General features: G+C 44.5%; 1 protein-coding gene across 1 annotated transcript; it reads left to right on the top strand.

Annotated features, from left to right (window-relative positions):
• Positions 1-22774, top strand: ASB2 (ankyrin repeat and SOCS box containing 2). Its single transcript, XM_058026819.1, has 9 exons — positions 1-245; positions 2594-2695; positions 6985-7151; positions 7999-8154; positions 10096-10341; positions 12574-12745; positions 17339-17900; positions 21614-21767; positions 22509-22774. Exons 1-9 carry the CDS (start codon positions 1-3, stop codon positions 22643-22645), a joined length of 1941 nt encoding a protein of 646 aa, XP_057882802.1. The 3' UTR covers positions 22646-22774.
• The last annotated feature ends 461 nt before the right edge of the window (positions 22775-23235 follow it).

Here is a 23235-nt window from a genome sequence, read left to right as displayed (position 1 = left end):
ATGGCCACGACGGCAGCAAATACTCAAAGACAAACGATAGGCTGCGAGGAGTACAGTCTGTACAGCAGCCTGAGCGAAGATGAGCTGATAAAGATGGCCATCCAGCAGAGCTTGGAGGAGGACACAGGAGGTCAGACAGTGGCCCAGAGCCCCCAGAAGTCGCTGGTGGCCCGTGCCGGTGAAGCGGCCGCCCCAAGCCGTGCCAGCCCGCACAACCCTCCCTACCGCATCTACCCCTGGCAAAGGTGAGCGAGTGCCGGCCGAGCTCAGGCCGGAGAGCCCCGCCCGGCAGGGGAAAGCAGGATCCCTGTGTCTGCCCTGTGGGGAAAGAAGGATCCCTGTGTCTGCCCTGTGGGGAAAGCAGGATCCCTGTGTCTGCCTTGTGAGGAAAGCAGGATCCCTGTGTCTGCCCTGTGGGGAAAGCAGGATCCCTGTGTCTGCCCTGTGGGGAAAGCAGGCTCTGTGTCTGCCCTGTGGGGAAAGCAGGATCCCTGTGTCTGCCCTGTGGGGAAAGCAGGATCCCTGTGTCTGCCCTGTGAGGAAAGCAGGCTCTGTGTCCCCGCCCTGTGGGGAAAGCAGGATCCCTGTGTCTGCCTTGTGGGGAAAGCAGGATCCCTGTGTCTGCCCTGTGAGGAAAGCAGGATCCCTGTGTCTGCCCTGTGGGGAAAGCAGGATCCCTGTGTCTGCCTTGTGGGGAAAGCAGGATCCCTGTGTCTGCCCTGTGGGGAAAGCAGGATCCCTGTGTCTGCCCTGTGGGGAAAGCAGCTCCTTGTCCGTGCCCTGCGGGGAAAGCAGGCTCCCTGTCCCTGCCCAGGAGGGGAAAGCAGGCTCCCTGTCTGGGAGGGCAAAGCAGGCTCCCTGTCCCTGCCCAGGAGGGGAAAGCAGGCTCCCTGTCTGGGAGGGCAAAGCAGGCTCCCTGTCCCTGCCCAGGAGGGCAAAGCAGCTCCCTGGCCGGCAGGGCAAAGCAGCTCCCTGGCTGTGCCCAGGAGGGCAAAGCAGGCTCCCTGTCCCTGCCCTGTGGGGAAAGCAGCTCCCTGGCCGTGCCCGGCAGAGGAAAGCAGGCTCCCTGGCCGGCAGGGCAAAGCAGGCTCCCGGGCCGTGCCCGTGCTCTCTAATTAGCTCTGCCAGGCGGCTCCTCTGCGAGTCTGTCATTAGTGTCAAAGCCAGAGCCTGCTATAAATCCAATGAGGTCAACAATCTACGTGCTCACAGCGAGAGGAGGATTTGCTTGATGTTGTCTGTCTCAAGCAATAAAATAGAGGCACAGTCACAAGCTTTCATGAACAGAAGCCCTCCCAAAGCCAGTTGCTCCTTTCTCCCACTGTATGCCAAGCTTAGGTTTTGGCAGAGAGGGAGCAAAGCATTTGTTATGAGAAAACAGAAAAGAGGCACAAAAACCAGGTATATAAAATAGTGAGACCAGACTACCTGTTAAATACTTCAGTCTTTAAAGGATGTGATTATTTCAGATCAGTCTGACTTCAAGCACACCACTCTTAACCAAGAGCAACTCCAGACACCAAATCATGGCAGCATCCCCCTCCCCTGCAATGCTGAGCTGTGGTCACAGAGACCTGCTGACAGTTTCAAACCCAGACATTGTTCCCCTTTCATTTTATAAAAGGCAGATTTCTCAAGGGGGGATGGAAATAGATTCCAAAGTCACCTCCAAAGCAAAGAAAAATATCCTTTTAATCTTTTAAGTTACTTTAGTTTTCCCCTTCTTAATAAACTGAGAGTTACTGAAGTTCTGTTCCTCCTCCCTTTTCATAACTCCACCACCCTCTGATGCCTTGCTCATTACCACCTGTGGTTGTTTGGTTTCCAAGGCTGGGAAACTGGGGATAATTTGATGAGCAAAAAGCATGTGCATAGGTGTGGAATCAGGATGCTGTGTGGCCAGCAGTCCTGCTGCCACCAAAGGCTGTGGTTTCTCAGTGTGATTACTGTGCCCCTCTACACCAGCTCTCCTGTAGAGACCTGATGCAGGGGAGAATAAGGGCTTCCCTGGCCATTTGGTTCTGTCCTTGTTGAAGGTCCTTTGACACCTGCTATTTTGGCAAAAAGCAGCATTAGCAGTTCTGTCATTGTCTGTCCTGTCTCAGCCCAGCAGTATCCGACCTCTCACCAGAGGGAAAACCTTTGGAGCTTGAAGCACCAAATCTGTAGCATTGCTGAGCTCTTCTGCCACCTGGGAGAGCAGAGATGGGAATGGAGCTGACATCCAGCAGCTCTGGATCCTCCTCTGCCCCCACCTCTGACTTGTCTGTGTGGCACTTTGGAGGTGATGAATGTCACCTCACCTCGCTTTGTGCCTGCTTCCTGTGTGGTGGTGGTAGGGTTAACCACACTGTTGTCTTATATGGTCATTTGAATCCCCTGACGCTTCCTCAGAGGGCCAAAAATAAACTCGAGCCGAGTGAGCAGCTGAATCCAGTGCAGAGCAAGCCGTGGCCATCTGCTTTTATTCAAAGCCTGACCGGCAGGCTCGCTCTGTCTCCGTGCATGTGTGTCTCTGCCTCTGCCTCAGCATGACCTGTTTCTCCTACTCGGAGTATTTCTCCTTGTTTCATTCATGTCATCGCCACTCCAGATTGGCCCAGCAGACAGGCCGTGCTCAGCCGTCCGGCTCGGGGGCAGCCTGGGGGGTCAGGCGAAGGTGCGACAGCAGCCAGCTCAGCACATCCCAGGCCGTGTAAGTGTCTCCCTCTCCCTCTCCTGCTTTTCCCTGCAGCCACAACAAGCCTTGCTACCTACTCTCTCCCTGAGACATGTCTTCTGGGTGGTGATGGTGCCTGGTGGGGGGAAATGTGGTGTTCATCTGGAGGAGATCTCAGTGACACCTGCACCTCACCCTTGCTGCACTCCTGTTCTTCCTTCCAAACTCCCCGCTGCCCCAGGCCGTGCCTGTGCTCTTGCAAGTGACCCACTTCAAATATCCCTTGTTCTCTTCTCCCTCTTCATCTCCTCATCCCCCCAGTGCTCATGTCCTGGGGACTCTGGGTCAGTCAGAAGGTTTGCAGTGACAAGGACAACAGGGAATGGATGACTGCGCTGTGGTTAATTTACATAGGCTGGCTCAGTTATCATCAAGATAGATGAGGCAGGCAGGTGCTGATAGTAACTGCACTGGTATTAAGTTCAGGGCTCAGCAATGGGCAAAAGTATTTTATAAATGCTCCCAAGATGCCATACCTGTTCCCAGCCATACCTGTGCTGTCCAGTCATACAGAGGAGGGCTTACTTGTCCAAGGAGGAAACTGTCTTGGCTGACTGATCCTCCTGGCCATGTTTTGCTGTTGGCAGAGGCTGCGAATAAGCTTAGTTGAACACAGTCATGGATGAGAAAAGCAGACATTGGCCCAAGCGCTGTCCCAGTGCCTGTGTGTAGCAGAAATATGTGGACCATGACAGGTTTATTACAGCTCTCTGCAGTGCAGAACAGATACATACCCTTAGCTATCAGGTGACAAGGGTAATGTGTTACAGGCAGCAGTTCCCTGTGTCCTGCAGAAAAGCAACTCCCCACCTTTTCTATCTATCCAATAAAAAATTTGTTTAATCCATCTTACAAGTCCCTCCCTGGATGCAGGGACTACCCTTCCACCACTCTTCTGCCTTTCAACTCTCACCCAGCTCTACAATCTCCCCCACCTTCCCCTGCATCCTGGCTGGTTCAGACTGATCCTGGCCCTTCACTGGCATTGCACTCCCTGACCTGTGAAAACATCTTCCTGCTACAACACGAAGCCTGCCTTATCCCTGTCACCTGCCAGCCTCCCTTGGCCATACTGAAATCACATCCTCTCACTAGGTGCTCTGCATTCCTTGCATGCCTTTTTTATGCAGTAGAAGACTTGAGGGCAGGCTGTTCTCCTCCACCAGGTAGCTGCACAGAGTTCAGTGTACAAGAAGGTTGATAAACTAGCCCTCCTCTGCTGCCAGGTAGAGCCAAAATATAGCTGGGAAGTCCTAGGAGAGCATGATGGCATGACTGGCATTTTTGTAGCCTTAGTCTCAGATCTAGGCAGGGATTCTATTTGGGTTCACCTGGGGAAGTGGTGTTCCTTCATCCTGCCTGCATCTCTCCAGGCTGTCAGGAAAAGAAGGAGCTTCTTGAGCCTTTCCATGCTCCACTGAACCTCTTCTTCAACACTCAGTATTGACCTCACCACGCATCTCATCTGCAGGGGTATTTATTATCTCACCTACTGGTCTTTGAAATGCAGTCATTCTTTTGAGTTGCCTGTAAGGTTAAGATTTGCTAGTATCTTCAAACTTCCTCCATAGTTTTAATGCTTGTATTTTTTATAGCTGATGAAATCCAGGCAGCAGAATGTGGTGGGTTTTTTTAACAGCCAACTATAAGTCAGGCAGAAAACACGGATTTCACATGGAGATTCATTAAACCTTCTGTTCTGATCTGGAATTTTCTTGGCTAAAGCATCCGTAGCCTGGTCCAGCAAACCCCCTCATCTTACTCAGGAATCATTTAAGGTCAAGGAACCCGACAGAAGTTTGCTTCATTCAACATCTGAGGGCTTAAGCAGAATAGTAACTGATTCTTCACACATTTTTAACCCCAGCACAGATCCAAGGTACCTCCTGCTTTCCCTGAGGTCTCAGATAATGTGATTTACCTTGCATTTGCTGCGAGCCAGCCCATGTGCAGACCCCTGCCATGGCCCACCTGGCATGCAGTAATTCATTAAGCACCAGTAATTATATCATGTGCCCAAATCCTGAGGTCACAGCCCTACATGTGTAACTTGAGCGTTTGTACAGAACAACAGATGGTTTCAGCAGCCTTGTGCCAGAGGTGTTGAAAGATGAAGATCCCCCACCTCCGCCTCCTCTCCCAGCCAAAAATGCCAATAGTTGCTGTCAGCAGACTTCAACGAAATGCTCAAACACCTGTATAAAATTCCATTGTGTGTACACAATTAGGGTTTAGTCCCCAGGGTACCCTAAGCAGTATGGAGATACAGCCATGTCCCTGGGACATCCAGCCAGCAGATCTCAGAAGGTCAGATGATTCCTCCCAGGAGGGCTGTGACCAGGACAGCAGCTGCCTGTTCTAGCTGTTATCTTCTCAGGCAAAATGCCTGGCCTTGTGTCCCATATCTCTCCTCATTCCAGTGTTGCTATTTTTGTGACCCTACTGTCTTGAAATCACTGCTTCCAGCTATAGAGAAGGAGCAAGTGGCACCAAGTACTATTTCACCTGGGAAATGGTGTCTTTTCCCATTCTCTGGCACAAGTGTTGAGATCACCTGTTCCACTCCTGGCCCTGAATTTACCCTCAGAATACCAGCTTGGTGACTTCTTTCAATGCTAATATCAGTGTTTATAGCATAGATTGTGTGCCTTTGGGCAAACTGAAATTAGTGAGGCCTGTGTGAGTTTCAAACTGTTGGTCTGTCCAGCCCCTCCAAGGCAATGGAGTTCCGTGCTGGTCCTGTAACTCCAACAAGGTGCAAAGGTTGCACCAGTATACTGATTTGTGAGGACTCCTGTGCTGACCTGCCCAAATTTTTCTGGCTCAGATCTCACTCTGTTGTGGTATTTTAGACTTTCCTCTTGTCATAACTGGAGTTTCTGGTTGTTCCCATCATCACTAGCCTGCGTGACCTCCACCACATGCTGTATTCCTGCCCTGGTAGTGGTAATAGACTGAGACATGCACCTCTCTCCTGCATCGCTCTGTCTTCAGGACTGCAAGATTTTCTCTGTAGAGCTAGTTCAAACCACAAATGCTTCAGTGCTTTCTGCAACTTCTTGTTTTCTGTCTCTGAAACTACAGCCCACGTTCATCTTTTGCAAGGCCCCATTAGAACTGGTAAAGTGCTTCCTTCCTTCGTGCTGAATCTTAGTCATTTAGTACCTCACAATAACAAAGCTGTGGCTGCATTGTTCCAGCACAGCTCAGCTGGAGCCCAACACTGAAAGGCACAGCCCACCAGCATGCACAGAGCTGCTGCCCACCACGGGCAAGGGTCCTGCTGCCTTGGCTGCAGGGTACAGCCCCCAGCTCCCTCCCTCTGCCATACCAGCAGCCTCAGAAGGGTGGAAGGAGGGTGCCAGGTCCTGTTCAGGTGCTGCTGACTTGGGGAAAAGTGGCTGTCAGGCAGTGTTGGGGCTCCTGCTGTATGGGGAGACTCACAGGAGCTGTCACTGTTGCTCTGCAGTAGGATTGGTGTGCCCAGGTCAGCCCTGCTCTGCAAACCCTCAGAGAGCTCAGAGAAATGGGTTGCTGCCTGGAGTGTGTGGAATGCATGCTTGGCAGAGAGAGCTGGGTAGGTGGAATTTTTTCAATTTTTCAATCCTCCCTGGATGGAGAAAGGAGAGCCAAGACCAACACCCCAGTGTTCACATGCTCTAACCAAAGCTCTCCCTACTCCATAAGTGGACTGGCTAAATTCTGAAAACAGGACTGTGTGAAAAAATAAGAAGTATTTTAAAAATACAAGAGTAAAATTTATTGATAATTTCTGTTAAAGCCACCCACAAATCAAATCTAAATATTTCTTCAAGGATGAGCAGGGGTAATTCTCCTCAAAGCTGATCTTATTTGAAAGACCTCTTATGGAAGCACCATGCCACATGGGACAGTGTGGTGATGCAATTATCACAGTCATGGACACTCCACAGTGTATAGAGCAATATCAGAGCCAGTCTTCCTCAACTTCTGACACCTAAAGTATAAGTATTTGTGTCAGACATTTGTTACAGCTACTTAGTTCCCTTACATTCTGAGGAGAGTGATCAGCACCTCCAGACAGTGATTCTTCTGATCTGCTGACAGTAACAAAATTAGAGAAGACAAATTTTACCTTTACAGGCCCTATGGTGTCTCACTGTATAAATACATGCTTTATAGACTGCAGGGGTTCACTCTTTTGGGCAAATAAAACAGTGATGTTTCTGCAGAAAGCTTCTCAGTAATGAAGGAAGGAATAACCAAGTTTTAATCTTGTTTTAAAGAGAAATTGACCCTGTAGTGGCAGCAATCAGGGATGGAGATGAAAAAGCAGTATTCAACATGATGAAATCAGGAAAAAACCTTTCTATACCTAACAAGGATGGCTGGATACCCCTCCATGAAGCTGCATACTATGGCCAAGTGGGCTGCCTGAGCCTGTTGCAAAAAGGTCAGTGAAGTTAAAACTAACTAATTACAAAAGAGAGAAGAAGAACATGAATAAACTAAAAGGCCAAATTAGCAGTATTTCAGTCCTAACCTGGGGCTGTATATGAAGATTCTTTCCAATCTCCCTGCCTGTATACTAATTTCATCTTCTCTTGGAAAGTAGGTTTCCAGACTGAAGCCTCTAAAAGTTAGATATTTGGGGGAAAGTGATGTGAGATAGATTCTGCCAAGCCCTGCATTTCTCATGCAGCCTTGAAGCTGAGCTCTCTCCTGTTATGAGCTGCTTGGCTGCTGCAAGCTGGCAGAAATAACCCCCTTTTCCCCTGGGGGGAGATCCAACCCAGCATCTCTTTGCTGGTGCTTGAAGTTAATTGCTGTAGTTTGTTTTCAAACTTCAGGTGAAGAACAGTTGCTCAACAACTTTCTGCATCACTAGTGGCCAAAGCTGGACATTTTAATTTAAGCTGAAGACAGGTTTCAATACTCAACCTGAGTTATAGTAACAGTATATTAATGTACATTAAATATATATATTAGTATATATATATGTGTAATGTATATATTGTACTATATACATTAGTATATTCCTATATATTAGGAATATATATATATTATATATATTAGGATTTTTATATATTATATATATTAGGATTTTTAAATATATATATATATATAAGGAGTATATATATATTATATTCTTATATATTCCTAATATTAGTATAACACACTGCTTATGGAAATGAATAAACAGTAAAAACTGAAACTCTCAAGGATTTGGAAGGGTGTTGGTGCTGCAGATCCTCTGCCCTACATGCCACAGTGACTCTGGGCTCCCCGTTCCTCCCCAGCGTACCCAGGCACCATCGACCAGCGCACCCTCAATGAGGAGACAGCTCTGTACCTGGCCACCAGCCGGGGCAACCTGGACTGCCTGCTCACCCTGCTGCAGGCTGGGGCTGAGCCCGACATCTCCAACAAGGCCAGAGAAACGCCGCTCTACAAAGGTGAGGAGCTGCTCTCACAGGGGTGCCGAGCTCTGCTGGCTACACCAAGGCACAACTGCAGCATCTCTTGTGATGAGGTGCTGAAAGCCAGGGATGAGCTCTTGTTTTCTGCTTCCCTGTGGTAGTCCTCTATCTACTGTGCCTGACCTGCCATGCCATGGCCTTTTATCTCATCCTGTCATGTAGACAGAAATAGCAGCTGTCCTGCAGGCTGTGATGGGGTGTTGAGAGTGAGGGACATTCTCAGTGGGGCCCTAAGCACAGCAATCTCCCAAACTTACAGCAAGCTGGCCAGTGAAGGGCTATGTATGCTGTGCTGAACAGTAGGACCTAAATAGCTGTTAGACGTACAAGAGATGGGCCACGTGGGGAGGATTCCACACACAGTAACTGTAGACATGCCGTGATTCATATACTGTGGGGGTCAGGCCAGGCTGTGTGCTATAGGAGACTCATAAAATTATAAACAATTCAGTGAGGCAGATAAAGTATTTAACACAGACATATTACTTTGCTGCTGGTCGGAGAGAACGCTTTCTTCTTTTAGCAGACTAGCAATATGTCCATGATATCACAAACACTCAGAGGAGACCTCTCACACCTTCATGTCTAATCTCCTTTGCTCCTGCCATGAAAGTTTGTAGTGCTCTAAAACATTAAGACATATATTACAGGTTAAAACAGCAATCTTGCCTCCCACTTTGGATGCCTAGCATTACAGCTGCTTTTAAAATGCTTTTGTTTTAAAATACTGGCTTTTAGTTGACATGAGAAAGGCTGTTCAGCTGTGCATTAAAGACACAGTAATGGTTGTAGTAGTAGCAGTAGTAGTAGTGCTCATAGTAATAATAATCACAACAAAAATGATTTCAAAACACCCTTTAGCCAGAGAATTGTTACTAAGAATGGGGTAGCCTTGATGCAATCTCTTCTACACTATCCTAAAACAACAACAACAAAAATGAGTTAAAAAGACTGTCATAACGAAATAGTCATCTTATCATATGTAAGCAAGTTAAACTCTGCAGATCTATGGATAGAAAATTACAGAAATGTCTAATTACATAGTTGCTTTCAGTATATGAGTGACACTTGTTTATGGGGGAGAACACTGTGGAGCTGTTGCTAAGAAGAATCAGAACTAAAAGGTGGGATCTCATTCTCTTGTGAGAAAAAAACACTATTATTTCAAGGAAAAAAACTGATTGCTATGAAATGTGCTTCTCCTATGTACATTTTACAACAGTTGCTAACTGGGGTTTTCCATGTAGCTACCCATCCTATGTACCTTTAGGTTGCAGTCCTGCCATTAAGGTGCAAGGGAGGCCCCAAGATTTGGGATTCAAAAAGCTATGGGCAATTGGTAGAATAAAAATCAACAAAATTATATGAATTATTAGGAAACTATATTTAGCTCAGGAGGATTGTGAACTATAAATTGAGAAAGTGCTACTGACTCACACAACTGTTGGTTTGAACTTTTTATATTTTCTTGTCTACATAGAGCTTTATCTGCAGTCCATGGCAGTAAGATAGAGTCAGTTTGCACAGAATTTGGAAAGAAAGTGTTCAGGTCACGTGATTTCTCTAACATATTTGTTCTTCATAAATTACTTCTTGCACCTTATCACCTCACTGTGTCACTGTGATTTCTTGGTACAAAGGTGCTGGGCCAGATTCCCCCAGTACCAGACTTGACACAAGCCCTGCACAAGACCCTTAGCCAGGTCCAGCTGAAGACTGGCTTCAGTGTCACATCCTTTCTGAGCCTCAGACAATGCCACTTGGCAGCAGCCTTTGCTTTCATGTAGACCTAAATGGATCTTTAGTCTTACTACGGCCTACTTGTATGATCATGCCTGGGGCTGCATGAAACAGATACACAACACCCAGAATATTTTCAAAAGCCTGTTCTAGTGTCTTCCCTTTTGTCTAAACCAGCTTGTGAGCGCAAGAATGCAGAGGCTGCAAGACTGCTGGTGCAGTACAATGCAGATACCAACCATCGCTGCAATCGGGGATGGACCGCGCTCCATGAGGCCGTCTCCCGAAACGACCTGGAGATCATGGACATCCTTGTGAAAGGGGGTGCCAAGATTGAGTCAGCAAATGCCTATGGGATCACTTCCTTATTTGTGGCAGCTGAGAGCGGGCAGTTGGAAGCTTTGAGATACCTTGCAAGATGTGGTGAGTACAGCTTACACACATCTATTCATTTAATTTTTAATAATTCAGAGTTTCCCAGTAATTCTCCCTGGCTCAGTTTTTCTGTCTCTGGAGGTCAGGCCTAGCCTGCAGAGGGCCTAAGAGCCTTCTGCTCCTGATGGTGGAACTGGGTAGGGTCTTCACAGAGCGTGGTCTAGACACATGTGCTTCTTCAGCATTCATTCACGGTCACCTACTTTGAGAAGTCATATGGTGCTGTCTGACTGCATTTCCTAACAGCCTTCTAAACCCATACTGCTGCACACATGTAGCCCGAAATCCAGTCAGTCATAAAAGGCAGCTGCAGGTGGTAATAGATGGCAGAAGTTGAACTTCAGCCAACCCCATCTCCTCACAAACATGTGCAGTGATGGGCAAGGTTAGCTGTCCTCATAATGTATCCTCTGAAAATTGATAAAGTACTGCTGTAGAGTTTATGGGTTTATATCAAATAGAAGGAGACTCACTCTCCCCATGTGTAAATGTTCAAATATATAAACAGAGTGAATTTGAATCTAATTTACACTAAATCTTTTACTGCTCCAGTTGTGTAAAACAGCTTTACAATAAGCACAATACACTTCACTACTATTCTGAGGCATATTTTCTTCAATGTAGGTAAAACTTGGGTCCCGCACTTGCAAAACAAGAGTTTACCAGTAATGTAGATAAGAAAATGTTTTGAAAAAATTAGTATGATTAAGAAGGATATGAGAGTTGGGAAACCAAAAATGTGTTCTGCTGCCCAGCTAGTCTTGTCAGAGAGTTTTGTATGACCAGTTAGTCAATCATGATGCCTATGACTTAAGAAACTAAGCCAGAATGTGATTTGTGTTTCAAATTAGATAGATATTAAGATTTCCTTAAAGTTCAATTTTGAGAAAAATACTCAAGAAAAAATCCCATGAAACTTTTTTTCAAGCTCTTCAAGCCCTGAAAATCTCTTCTGAGCATCCCAGGAATGATATCATTCATTGTTTATGATGAACAATTTTCATCATAAAAAGGGTTTATTTCTCATTAGGAACGAAGTCCTGTGTTATGTTTTGTCACTGTCATTCTCCTGTTGTTTCCAGCTACAACATCTTCAAAGGGCCAAACACAACACAGATGTTTCAGCTTAGGGTGAGAGCCCAGGGAAATGTTGCCATTGGCAGGGAGTTTTCATGATCAAACAGAACACTGATCAGTTTCTTTTTTGGAGTTTAGAAGCAAAACTCCAGTGAACTGTCATTCCCATTTAGGATTCACATAGAGCAGCCTTCCTGAAAACACCATGGTACAGTATATGACAGGCAAAATCCAGGCCTAAGGGCCTTAAATATCTACAGCAGAAAAAGCTAAATTCCATATTGTTTATGGCAAAAAAAGTATTGTCTTGGTTTATACTTGCATGTTATTTATTAAGCAAAGTACACATTAGAGCTCAAGAAAGAAATTACCAAATAGTCTAGTAGTTTGTTGGTAATATTTCTCTTTTTTAGTACTAAAACTTACCATTTGAAGCCCTCATGAGGTGAAGAGATATGGCCTAGGTGCTGAGTTTTGAAATACAATATTCATTGATTAAGGCACTCCCAAATAAAATCTTAGAATTGTTGATCAGCACCGTGCAGATGTTATTTTATAGAGTATTATTTTAGCCTGGATGCATAATAAAATTAAAAAGAAATATAAATACCATAAATCTGTGTAATACTTACAGTGTGACTATATAGAGTATAAATGGTAAATATAAATAAATATGCAGCATAAATAGATATCCATAGAATTTTGGAGAGCACCTATTGAGATAATCTAATCCAAACTCCTGCTCAGGAATAGTATATATATATAGTGTAAACATATGAATATTATTGGAATTGCTGTGTTTGAAGGAAAGGCCATGCCATATAAAGAACAGCCCAATTTTTTTTTTTTTTTTTTTTAATCTTTGAGCTGAATGGAGCCTGGATTCATGACTGGGACCTAATAGTTGCCATCCATGATAAACTGTTCCTCATAAAATTCCCCTCATATTACAAACCAATGTAAATCTATGATAAAAAGGTATATAACTGATATGACTGTGCCACCTGTGATATGATCGTGTTCACATCCCCATCCAGCACATTTCATAGCTCCAGTGTTATGGAAATAGAAGTGTTCATTCAAAGTATGTTCCTCCCATCTCACTTTAACCTTTTGGTGCTAAAAGGGTTTCTTCTTTCCTAGGTGCTGATATAAACACACAAGCCAGTGATAACGCCTCTGCTCTTTATGAAGCCTGCAAAAATGGACATGTGCCCATTGTGGAGTTTCTTTTGTCCCAAGGAGCAGATGCCAACAAAGCCAATAAAGATGGCCTGTTACCTCTTCACATAGCAGCCAAAAAAGGGATTTGCGAGTAAGTTTTAGTTCATTTCGTGGTTTAATCTTTTAGACAGGAATCCAAAGTCCTTATAAAAAGGAGAATGGAATGTCCCAGAACCAATTCTGAGCAATGTGAGCAAGGCAGGTACCAGCTGAGAAGTGGGCTTTCTGCTTGCAGAGCCCAGGCTGGAGAGTGTGTTTGGAGGTTGGGATGGGATGGGGTGAATGTGGGGTGAAAGACTCCTTTAATTTTACTAAGACATCATCTAGTACAGCTAAATAATATCATGTATCTTGGAAGTGGATTATACTGAAGTCCTCAAAATATTCCTAAAATATAATAGAAAAAATATTGGTGGGGAGTGTTAGTCCTTAATAGCATTTGCAGCATGGTTTGCAATAATTTTCCTACATAGGCCCATTGTGATTCTTCTGCAGAAGCAGAAGATGCTGGATTCTTCTCTGGTGTGTTCGGGTTTTAATAACAATAATTCAGTTGCTGACAGCAGGAAGTGGTTAAGTGAATCTCTAGGGCATTAGTGAGATTGTCACTAGAATATGGTGTCCAGTTCAGATATCCTTCCTTTCAGAAACCTTTCAGGAAATTGTAAAGGCTTCAGAAAAGAAGGTCAAGAATTTCTCTTGGTCTGGAAAATATATTTTATTAGTGAATGATCAAATAACTCTTATTTGTAACAGACAAATTCATAAAAAGACCCACTGCTTTCTTTCTGAAATTAAATGTGTTTGGGACAGAGCTGAGCATAGTTTTTAAACAGAGAGACAAGTAACTGGTGGAAAAAATAGCAGAAATCAGGTAGAACTACCAGTCCTCTGAAACAGAGATTTTTCTAGGAAAGTAATAAACTATATCCTATGATAAAGAATATCAATTTAGAAGATGCTGTCTGGGGATGGGATGTTGCACTGTCATGTAAGTAGCAACTTGGGACATTGCAGCCTGCTTCTGAGCCTGAACTCCAAAGTATTTACTTCTGATCCAAGAGCAAGTTTCAGTTCCTGCTTTTAATCCCTCATTGCTGGAAGAGTAAGTGACCCACAGCTAAGTTTTTATTGCAGTAACAGATCCCTTTGGTGACTGTAGAGGATCTTCTGACTATCACAGTTTCTACCAAAATATTTCTACAACACTACACCTTCCCAAAATGCTTTTCAATCTAGAATTTAGATTTGTTTTGCAATGCCAATTAAGTTTCTCAAACCACTTTGATAGACCTGAGGATATTAATATTGGTTGGAGTAGGCCTGGTTCCTTTGTGCAAGCTGTGTATTCTAAAGGGCAGCTCAGTGTCAACTTATGTAACAGGTTTATACACTTACATCCATGTACATGAATACACTGCACTGACTAACACATGCATGATTTAAAATTTTCTCCAGGGTTTGACTTATAGTCATTTTCATGTATGAGAGTCAGAACTCAGCTTCAGTTTTTCACTTTCTAAAAAGTTTATCTGAAAGTACAGAAAGTTGATCTGAATTATATAGAGTATGGGCCAGCTCTCTTTCCCTCCCCTCAGCAGTCTCACACTCTGACCTGAAAAATTTACATGGAAACTCCACAACTTGAGTTCACCCTGGGTTATGGAAGGAAGGGCCTGATTCAGGGCTCATATCAATTATTCCCAACAACCAGCAGCATAAATGAATTTAGTTCAAACCAGAATTTAGTTCAAACTCTGCAGTCCTTCACTTGTAAAAGACTGAGCACAAATTTTGTGCATAACTGTCGCAAACTAAGTAGAAAAGAAAGACAAAAGAAAAATATATTTTCTTATAAATATTTATCTAAATGACAAAACTTTAGCCTGTTTGGCTGATCATTCTTAATTCCTCTGGTATTCAGTAAAATAACACCCTTCATGGTGACCTCTGTATTCCTGCAGATTTAGTACGTAATTCTGCAGGAATTCCACACTTCAACTTTTTGCCAGAGCACGAAGGCTCCCTACCATCAAAAAGCCAAGAATGTGGTCCCAGGGCTCAACTGTCAACTCTTGTTGCTTGGTGTTTGTTTATTTTAAATGACACCTTGTCAATATTGACCTGAAATTCATAAGGGTCATCTCATAAGCTGCAAGCAGTCATTTAACTCTTTCCCCCTTAGAACTGAGGAGTTGAAAAGGGAAGACTTCATGAAGCGTGGGCAGATTTATTAAGTAAATACAAGTCAGTAAACTCTTGGCATGCTCTCACTAAGGATGCTCTGCCTCCTCCTCCATATAACCTCTAACAAATAGAAAACACAGAAGCAGGTGTCAGGGATTAGGGAAATCTTGGCACTATTTCAAAACTGTACATGAAGCTCATCCCTGTGACAGACATGGATGTGGTCTGACTTGGCTGGCCTTGGCTGCCTTCACTTGACTTGCATTGTCCCTCTAGAGAAACATGAAATGTTCCAGAGGCACCATATTACTGAACTGACCCACTTTGGGGGGTGAGAAAGAGACGCAGGTTCAAGCTATACAATTAAACTGGCAACAATTTGATGCTTCCTGCTTGTCACACCAAAATAAATGTGGGCTGCAGGGCTGAGCTCTAGGACACTGCAGCATTTGGATGCAGAGCCTCAGTGTGGCACCCGTGCAGTGACGTTCAGGTTCCCCTTGCAGACAGAAATGATCCAGTGCCTCTTTAACTCAGATGTGAAGAGCTGGCTGAAGCACATATGCTGGAGGGAAAGAACAAAACAGACCCTTAAATCTTCAAAACATTTGATCATGGGATGAGTAATGCTGGTACTTGGCGTAGTGTCCTCACAGTGCTCTGTGCCCTTTTTGTTATTAGGCTCTTGCAGAACATTTGCTGAGGGTGGGAAGTTGCCAGCTCACCAGCACCCAAACCTCCAGCTCCCTGGCAAGTGTCACAGTGCTGGAAAATTAGTGTGACTGCTTGGAGAAAAAAAACAAGTGCTTAATTTCCCAAGATATTTACATAATTTAAAAGCCTTTTTGTTTAAAAATGAGATGTAGAAGTAACTTGGAGACATCAACAGTACATCACGTAAATAGGAACATAATCCTGTAAAATTACATCTTCAACCCTTATTTCAGCTCCTGGGAGCGTTGGAGGCTCAGTGTTTCACAGGATCACAAGATCATCACAGACAAAGGTTTACTGGCTTAGTTCATTGTGTAAATATATGTTTGAGGGCCCAGTGTTGGGACCAGCTATTGCAGTCAAGCTGAAGATATTCAGCATTTTAAAGGAGACACACTACATGCTAGGAAAGTGAGCTTTGCGTGTTTGTCTGTCACCAGCACTGATGACTGCTAGGTAGAGTAGTCTGCATGGGAGGAATGGAGGTGGAGAAGGTGAGCTTGGCTTCCCAGCTCACACAAGTTCCTATTTAAGATATCCCCCTCTACACAGGTATTACAAAGGGAGTGTGGGCAACTCCTGACACAGCAGGCAGACTCAGGTTGGATGATCCCTAGGGTCTTTCTAAAAGTAAGTTTCCTTGAGGTGACTTGTCTATTTCTACAGAATCAACCTAGGACCTTGGCTATATTACCCAGCTTTATAAGCAGGAAATGAAGGTTTAATCCATAGGGTTGGTCATGCAGCTCCAATGACACCTGTGCAGACATAAAAATGATCATGGGCTTGTGACTGCAGGGCTCCTGTGCATATATTTGAAATTCGTATTCAATATTAGAGCAGCTTGATTTATGTTGGTGTGTTTAGGGCCACATCACACTTTCCAACAGCAATGCCTCATTACTGGGGTTTAGGACTTGGCTACAAATGTTTTCTCCCTCAGCTGAAACATGGAAACCAGACTGGAAAATATTTTTACTTCTTTTTCTCCCTTTTACTAATTGTCTTTTTGGCTCCCTGTGGTCTGGGATGGACATTGATAGCCCCATGAACTTGCCATAGCCAAAAGCTGCACTGTGGAGGCCTAAAGGATAAGTACCAATGCAGGGTAATAACTGAACTGTAAAATCTAATAGGGAAGGCCTGGGAACCAAATCTGTAGTTTATCCTAGCTCAGTCCTCCAGACATGGGGTTTCACCTCCTGTCTGGTGTCAAGCCTGTCTGGTTACTGTGGCTGTGACCCACAAGACCTGCCAGCACTTTGTGTTGGCACCCTTCTCTGCTGAGCAGTAAAGCAAAACCTGAGAAGGGGAGATACATTCTCTCTGCTGGCACCTCAGGCTGGAGATTGTGCACCTTTTCCTCCAGTGCTACCCACAGCATGGTGATGAAGGTGCAGAATATCTGGTAGCTCCTGGCTGGTTGTCTGTCATTTGGGCTGTGGAACCTAAGAGAAGTTACAACAGGGTGGGTGAGTGCCAGCATGTCATCTCTTCCATTGTAACTGCCCCTGTAGCTGCCATTACATCACAGAAACTGAGTGATAATCTCAAAAAAATGTGTTCCTCCATGAAAGGGAAAGGTCAAACAACCCATATTTTTGGCAAGGTCGGTGCACAGGGAGTTGCTGACAGGTTTGAGGTTTGCAGTCTGGCTTCTATGAGTTGCTCCTGTGCCTGAGTTAGCAGGCTCTGCCCTGGGGGTACAATCATGAATAAAGCTTGCTGCAGGCTTGTAGATGCCCTGGAGCTCACTGCTGCTCACTGAGTCTCCTCCTGGCAGGATTGTGTCCATGCTGATCCCTGTGACCAGCCGCACCCGTGTCAAGCGCAGCGGCATCAGCCCCCTGCACTTGGCAGCCGAGCGCAACAACGACGACATCCTGGAGGAGCTGATTGAAGCTGGCTACGAGGTCAACACCGCCCTCTCTGATGAACGCTCCTGCCTCTACGAGGACAGACGCACCACCCCGCTCTATTTTGCTGTTTTTAACAACAACATCTACGCCACAGAGCTGCTGCTGCAAGCTGGAGCCAACCCCAATGTTGACCTCATTAACCCATTACTCATCTCCATCCGCCACGGCTGCCTGAAGACCATGAAACTGCTTCTCGACCATGGGGCGAACATTGATGCCTATATATCAAGTCATCCCACCACCTTTCCAGCTACCATCATGTTTTCAATGAAGTACCTTTCTGTGCTGAAGTACCTCCTGGATCTGGGCTGTGACGCAGGTTCCTGTTTTGAGTGTCAGTACGGAAATGGCCCACACCCTGCATTAAATTACAGAAGGGAAAGACTGAATGATCCTCAGGTGACCAGGGAGCCAGCTGTAGTACAGGTAAGCACTGCCCAGTCTACCTGCAGGACTTCTAAGGACATCTCCTACCAGTGGGTTCTGACAACATTAGTGTATTTTTTCTTCCAACCTTTTTGTGAGAGAAAATGCCACAATACCTACTTTATTTACAGAAAGAAAGGCTCAATATGAGCCAGCAAACATTCCAAGTTTGTGTCCAGTGACTGCAGGAAGGTAGGGAACAGCCACTGTGGCCATAGCTTGAATTTACAGTGAATTGTAGCCATCCTGACAGTCTTACCGACAGTTCTACAATGCTCTTTTCGTCTGGACCTGAGGTGCCAAAAGTGAGGCATATTTTCTTCACAAACATATGGATGATAGCATATGGGAGGTAGAAACCTTCTTTTTTAACTTGCCCTGTAGGATTTGTTTTGTCTGATACAGAATGTTAGCTACTGGTTACATGAAAACAGTCTAGTGCTTCACTCTGTGAGGGTAAACCAGTGAATGTGAACAACTGCAATTTCTGAGTCTACTGGAAAAGCAGTCACGGAGAGAGAGCATAAATTATTACATTAGCTATGTGACTGAGTTATATTTGAAGATTTCACAAGAGATTAAGAGATTTAGGTCCATGATTTCATCTTTTCAAAGCCACTTCTTCTAAAGCCACAGGCTTTAGATATCTACATTTTGTACATGTATCTTTGCAGTCCTTTCTAAAATGCAGCTGGACTTATCTTCCATTGGTCTGGAATGGGACTCTCAATCCCTTAAGGGGCTTTGCAGAATTTAATATTATACTTTTTTTCTGATTTCCATATCTCCTCTCCTTCCAATGTATCTCAAAACCTAATACTACACTCAAAATTTGCTGTCTTTCAACATGCTACACAAAAATGAAATCTCAACATGGCAGTTTTTCTATTTTGCACAAAATTGAGGATGAAATCAATCAGCTTCTATCTAGTGTAAGTGCAGCTTTGAGGGATTCAGCAGAATCCCAAAGGTATTGTTACCAATGTATGTTCTTTTGTGGTGGAAAGAATAAAGGAAAACATTAAATGGTCCTAGAAAATCTTGACCTTTTTATCAGTCCTGTCTTCCAAAAGACTTTACTCTCAGATAACATATCTGGGAGAAAAAAACAACCAAAAAGAAAATCTTATAGAGAGAATTAGGAGTCCATCACAATATTCGCTTCTCCTAAAGAGGGCTTTACCCTCAAGAGTCTTTTGTCACAACAAAATTCCTCCAGTATACCATATTTTTTGTCAAAGAAAATTTATAAAATACATCATCTCTAGTTCTTGATCTGTGATATTGTAGCACACTGAGTGAACAGAGAGATGGAATTCCAAGACAACTAGACAGGGTTTGTCTACTTGTAGCCCTCTATGGTACCCTAGCCACTCAAAACCAGTTCCTTCTGGATCTCACCTGAAATTATTGCCTAAGAAAATATTAGGTCACTCACAAAGAGTCATTGCCTCAAAGGTCACATCATATGAGGCAGAGATAGAAAAAATTGTATAAAAATTTATGTGTCTAGAGAGAAAGCAGTGAGGAGATATGCACACAGAAAAAAAAAGTAATCCCTTCCCTCTAATATTGTTTTTTATTTGCTTTTACTGCTAGGATTTTGGCTAATAAAAGTGAGGCTTCTGTGGTAGCTTCATGATATGTAGTTATGATATTATTTATATTCTGAAATGTGGAGGATCTTATGAAACTACAGCCTTCTCCATACAAAGGATGTTCTTCTACTTTCTTGTGTAAGATTATGTAAGGATAGTAAATCTTAATTATTAGTCTTTATAAAGGCCATGAAGTACTGCAACTGGGTTTGGAAAATGCACAAATATAAATCATAAGTGACGCTACTAAATGAAGGTGTCCTGGGGAAAGTGAGCACAGAAGGATGAGTGGTTGCTGCTCCCGGGAAGGAGGGCACGGGCGGCAGTATCGCACAGCCACGAGAGGGCATTCGGGTGTCAGCCGAGAGCGCAGCCCCAGAGCCGCCCGCTCCGAGCAATCCCGCTGCCTGGTGCTGCAGTTTTGCATTATTTGTCTTTATTTTGCCACGCTCATTTTCCTGCAGTGTGTTTTGAAACGTGCTCATTCCACAAGATGTTTTTGTAAGCCGAGCTTTTGAACAGAGAAAAAGGCAGGCAGGGTGTCTGGTGGAGACAAGAAGAGAGCAAGTAAGATCCAGTGTTTTATGGCCCTACATGTGTCTTCATTTCCACTCTCCTAAAGCAGTCACTGCAAGGAGGTGTTGTGCAGGTGCCCGGCCTGTGTCTCACATGGTAACTGCATGGCAGTGACACAAACACTGCAGTGACAGCCAGACATACAAAACTGCACTCCCTATAAGCAGCCCAGGTTGGGAACTGTGGGCTGTCCACTGCCATCCTTCTGACACTACTGTCTCTAGTTGTCCTGGGAAACTTTACATGGTGATGTTTGGTGAAAAATAAGAGTCAGAAGAGTAGTGAACACCCCTGTGAATGCTCTCACCTTGAACAAAATAACCTTATTTTCTGCAGCTCTATTTTACTAGGTGAGCTAATAGAATTTTACTTCTGAATAAGAGTATCCACACAAGAGTTTAATGGCTTTGAGTTAGGACTCATGCATGAAAAACCAAATTTCATCTAGTTAAAGGAATTTAAACTGAAAGAGCTTTAAGCCGGTGCATTTTCTTTCCTGTTTGGTGTGGGCTTTGAAGGTGTTTGCAGACAGGCTGAGTGACTAAGTTGATGGATGGTGCTTCAGCCACCAGCTTTCAATAGGGTTCAGCCCTGTGCCTGAGTTCTTATGCACACAGCATGATTTAATTCATGTTAAACTTCCTGACTGCTTGCATGCAGATTATGTCCACAGATATCTTCACCATATGCAGAGCCCTAAGAGAGACAGATGAAACTGACTGGTATAATATACATATTTAGATTAAAGTGGGCAGATTTTTTTAAAATGAGATTGCTTAAAGTCAGGCTCTTAAATCCGTTCTCCAGTATTTCCTTAAGAAACTCTCCATGCAATGAATTTCAGTACTCTTCACCTTACACTGGAGACAATAGAAAATTGGCATGATCCAGGACTGAGTAAGGAAGGCACCATCTATTAGGCATGTCACTGGCCCTGTGGTGTGAACTACCCCAGGATAGTTCTCACATGAATGAGTAAAATGGCCAGGGATTCATCTGTGCAGAGATTTCTCCATATTTGTTTCTCATAAGATGTTTGGTCCCCTAAAGCTGCAGATACTAGCAGGTTCACAGGAAGCAGGAGGTGCTGCATTCCTCTGAATCTCCCTCTTTCCCCAGGATTCCATTTTACCCCCCAGAGCCCCACCCAAGAGGGGAAAGGACCCAGCATGCTATGTCATAGGGCCCTAGATTGCATGGACCTTCCAGCAGCCCCTGACTAGCTAGGGGCAAAGTTCCTCTGCCCTTGCATTTCTGTGGAAGTAGGATCTTAGGACTTGCATACAATTCGGCATTATTGCATGCTCCAGAGCTAGGACTTTGCCAGGGATTTGTGTCATCCTGTGTTTGCAAAGACAGGGTTCTGCCCTCAGGTGGAAAAGAACAGGCTTTAGTTGAAGTTTTCTGAAGGGAAACTGGTGATTGCCCTCACAGCTGGTAGGAGGAGGGTACCATCAAAGCTATCAGGGCTATTGCAATTGCTGTTTCCACAAATGCATTTATGTCCCACTGATGGCAGCCATCTGTTTTTCCTTGAAGTTTTGTGAAATGGTGTCTACTCCAGAGATAAGTCGCTGGGCTGGGCCGATCATCGATGTTCTTCTGGATTATGTGGGAAATGTGCAGCTCTGTTCCCGGCTCAAGGAACATATTGACAGCTATGAGGACTGGGCTGTCATTAAAGAAAAAGCAGGTATGGTCTCCCAGAAGAGAATCCAGCACAAATAGTCCCACTGTTGGATTCAAAACCTCGGTCACCATCTCCTCTTAGTATTCATCCCATAAACTTGAAATCTTTGAAAGGATTTCCCTTCTGTGACTGACCAGGTATGAGTGTCAGAAATTTCTGACGTGTCACTGGCCCTGTGGTGTGAAATGCACACCAGCCATGGATCTGACCCACTGGGAATGAGCACAGCAGTGCAGAAAGGCCCATCTGGATGTAGCTGGGGTCCAGTCAGATCAGGGCAGGTGGGCAGCACAGCCATCTCCACAGCAGCCTAGCGGGCACCAATGTCCTTTAAAGACTTTATTAATATTCCACTCTCCTAATATCTTTTCCCTCAGGAAAAAGTCTTTCATAGATATTTTCAGAATCAGTTTTTTGGCACCAAGCAAAATTTGGTACCTATTGCATTTATTTTCATTGGGAAGGCTAAACACTTTGAAGTAGCTTTTCTAAATCCTCCTAGAAAGCCCATTGCTATGGCTGAGATGGGTACAGCACCCCATCCCCCAGGCCCACACCCTTCCCCATGTCATGCCTCAGTACACATGTTCTGCCACCAGACATATTATCCCTTCATTACAGAAAAAACCCTTTTTTCATTCTTCCTTCTCCCATTTTCCTCCTGACACTCCCCTGCCCAAGCTGAGCTCAAGTCCCTCAAGTTAAAACCTGTTCTGCTCACGTTTCTGACCCGCTGTCTTTCAGAACCCCCACGACCTCTTTCCCACCTTTGCCGTATCAAGGTCCGGAGCCTGGTTGGAAGGAACCGCATTAAGCTCCTGGACACGCTGCCCCTCCCAGACAGACTGATCCGCTATCTACAGCACGACTACTCGCAGTGACCCCAGCACACTGCAGGTGCAGCAGCTTCCCAGCATGGCACCCAGCCTCACCACTGTGGCACAGGTGCACAGCAGGGAGGAATTGCTGCTGGCTTGGTCGAGCACCCTCCCGTGACTAATCTAAGAGAAATGCGCTTTTGAAGCAGGAGTGAGAAGAAAATGAGGAGACAGCTAACATAGGAGACTGCTGTTAGGTTTTTCAAGAGAAAACACATACAATTCACCTCAGACCTTAGTCTGCAAAGAAGAAGGAATGAAAGCCAATACTGACAAATGAGTAGTGCTGAAGCAAGTATCAATGAGGAACTCAAAAGTGTCCTGAAGCTGTGGTGAAGTTTAGCATCCTTGCCGTTGTCACAATTCAGAACTTGTCAAGAATCAACGTGTTTGGGAAAGCAATCACATTGCCTTCACTGACTGAGATTTTTATTGTAGTTTCTATTCTATTGTTTGGATTTTTGCTAAGTGTGTTGGTTGCTAATTCTCTGATATTTTGACACCACCTTGCTAACACCTTTACTTCTTTTTTTTTACTTTTCTTAGTAAGTACTTGATTTATGAACCTTCAATCTCAGAACTCTTTAATAGAC

This window comes from Melospiza georgiana, chromosome 6 (genome assembly GCF_028018845.1).
Source record: "Melospiza georgiana isolate bMelGeo1 chromosome 6, bMelGeo1.pri, whole genome shotgun sequence".
Lineage (NCBI taxonomy): Eukaryota > Metazoa > Chordata > Aves > Passeriformes > Passerellidae > Melospiza > Melospiza georgiana.
This window is presented reverse-complemented; position numbering and strand designations above follow the sequence as displayed.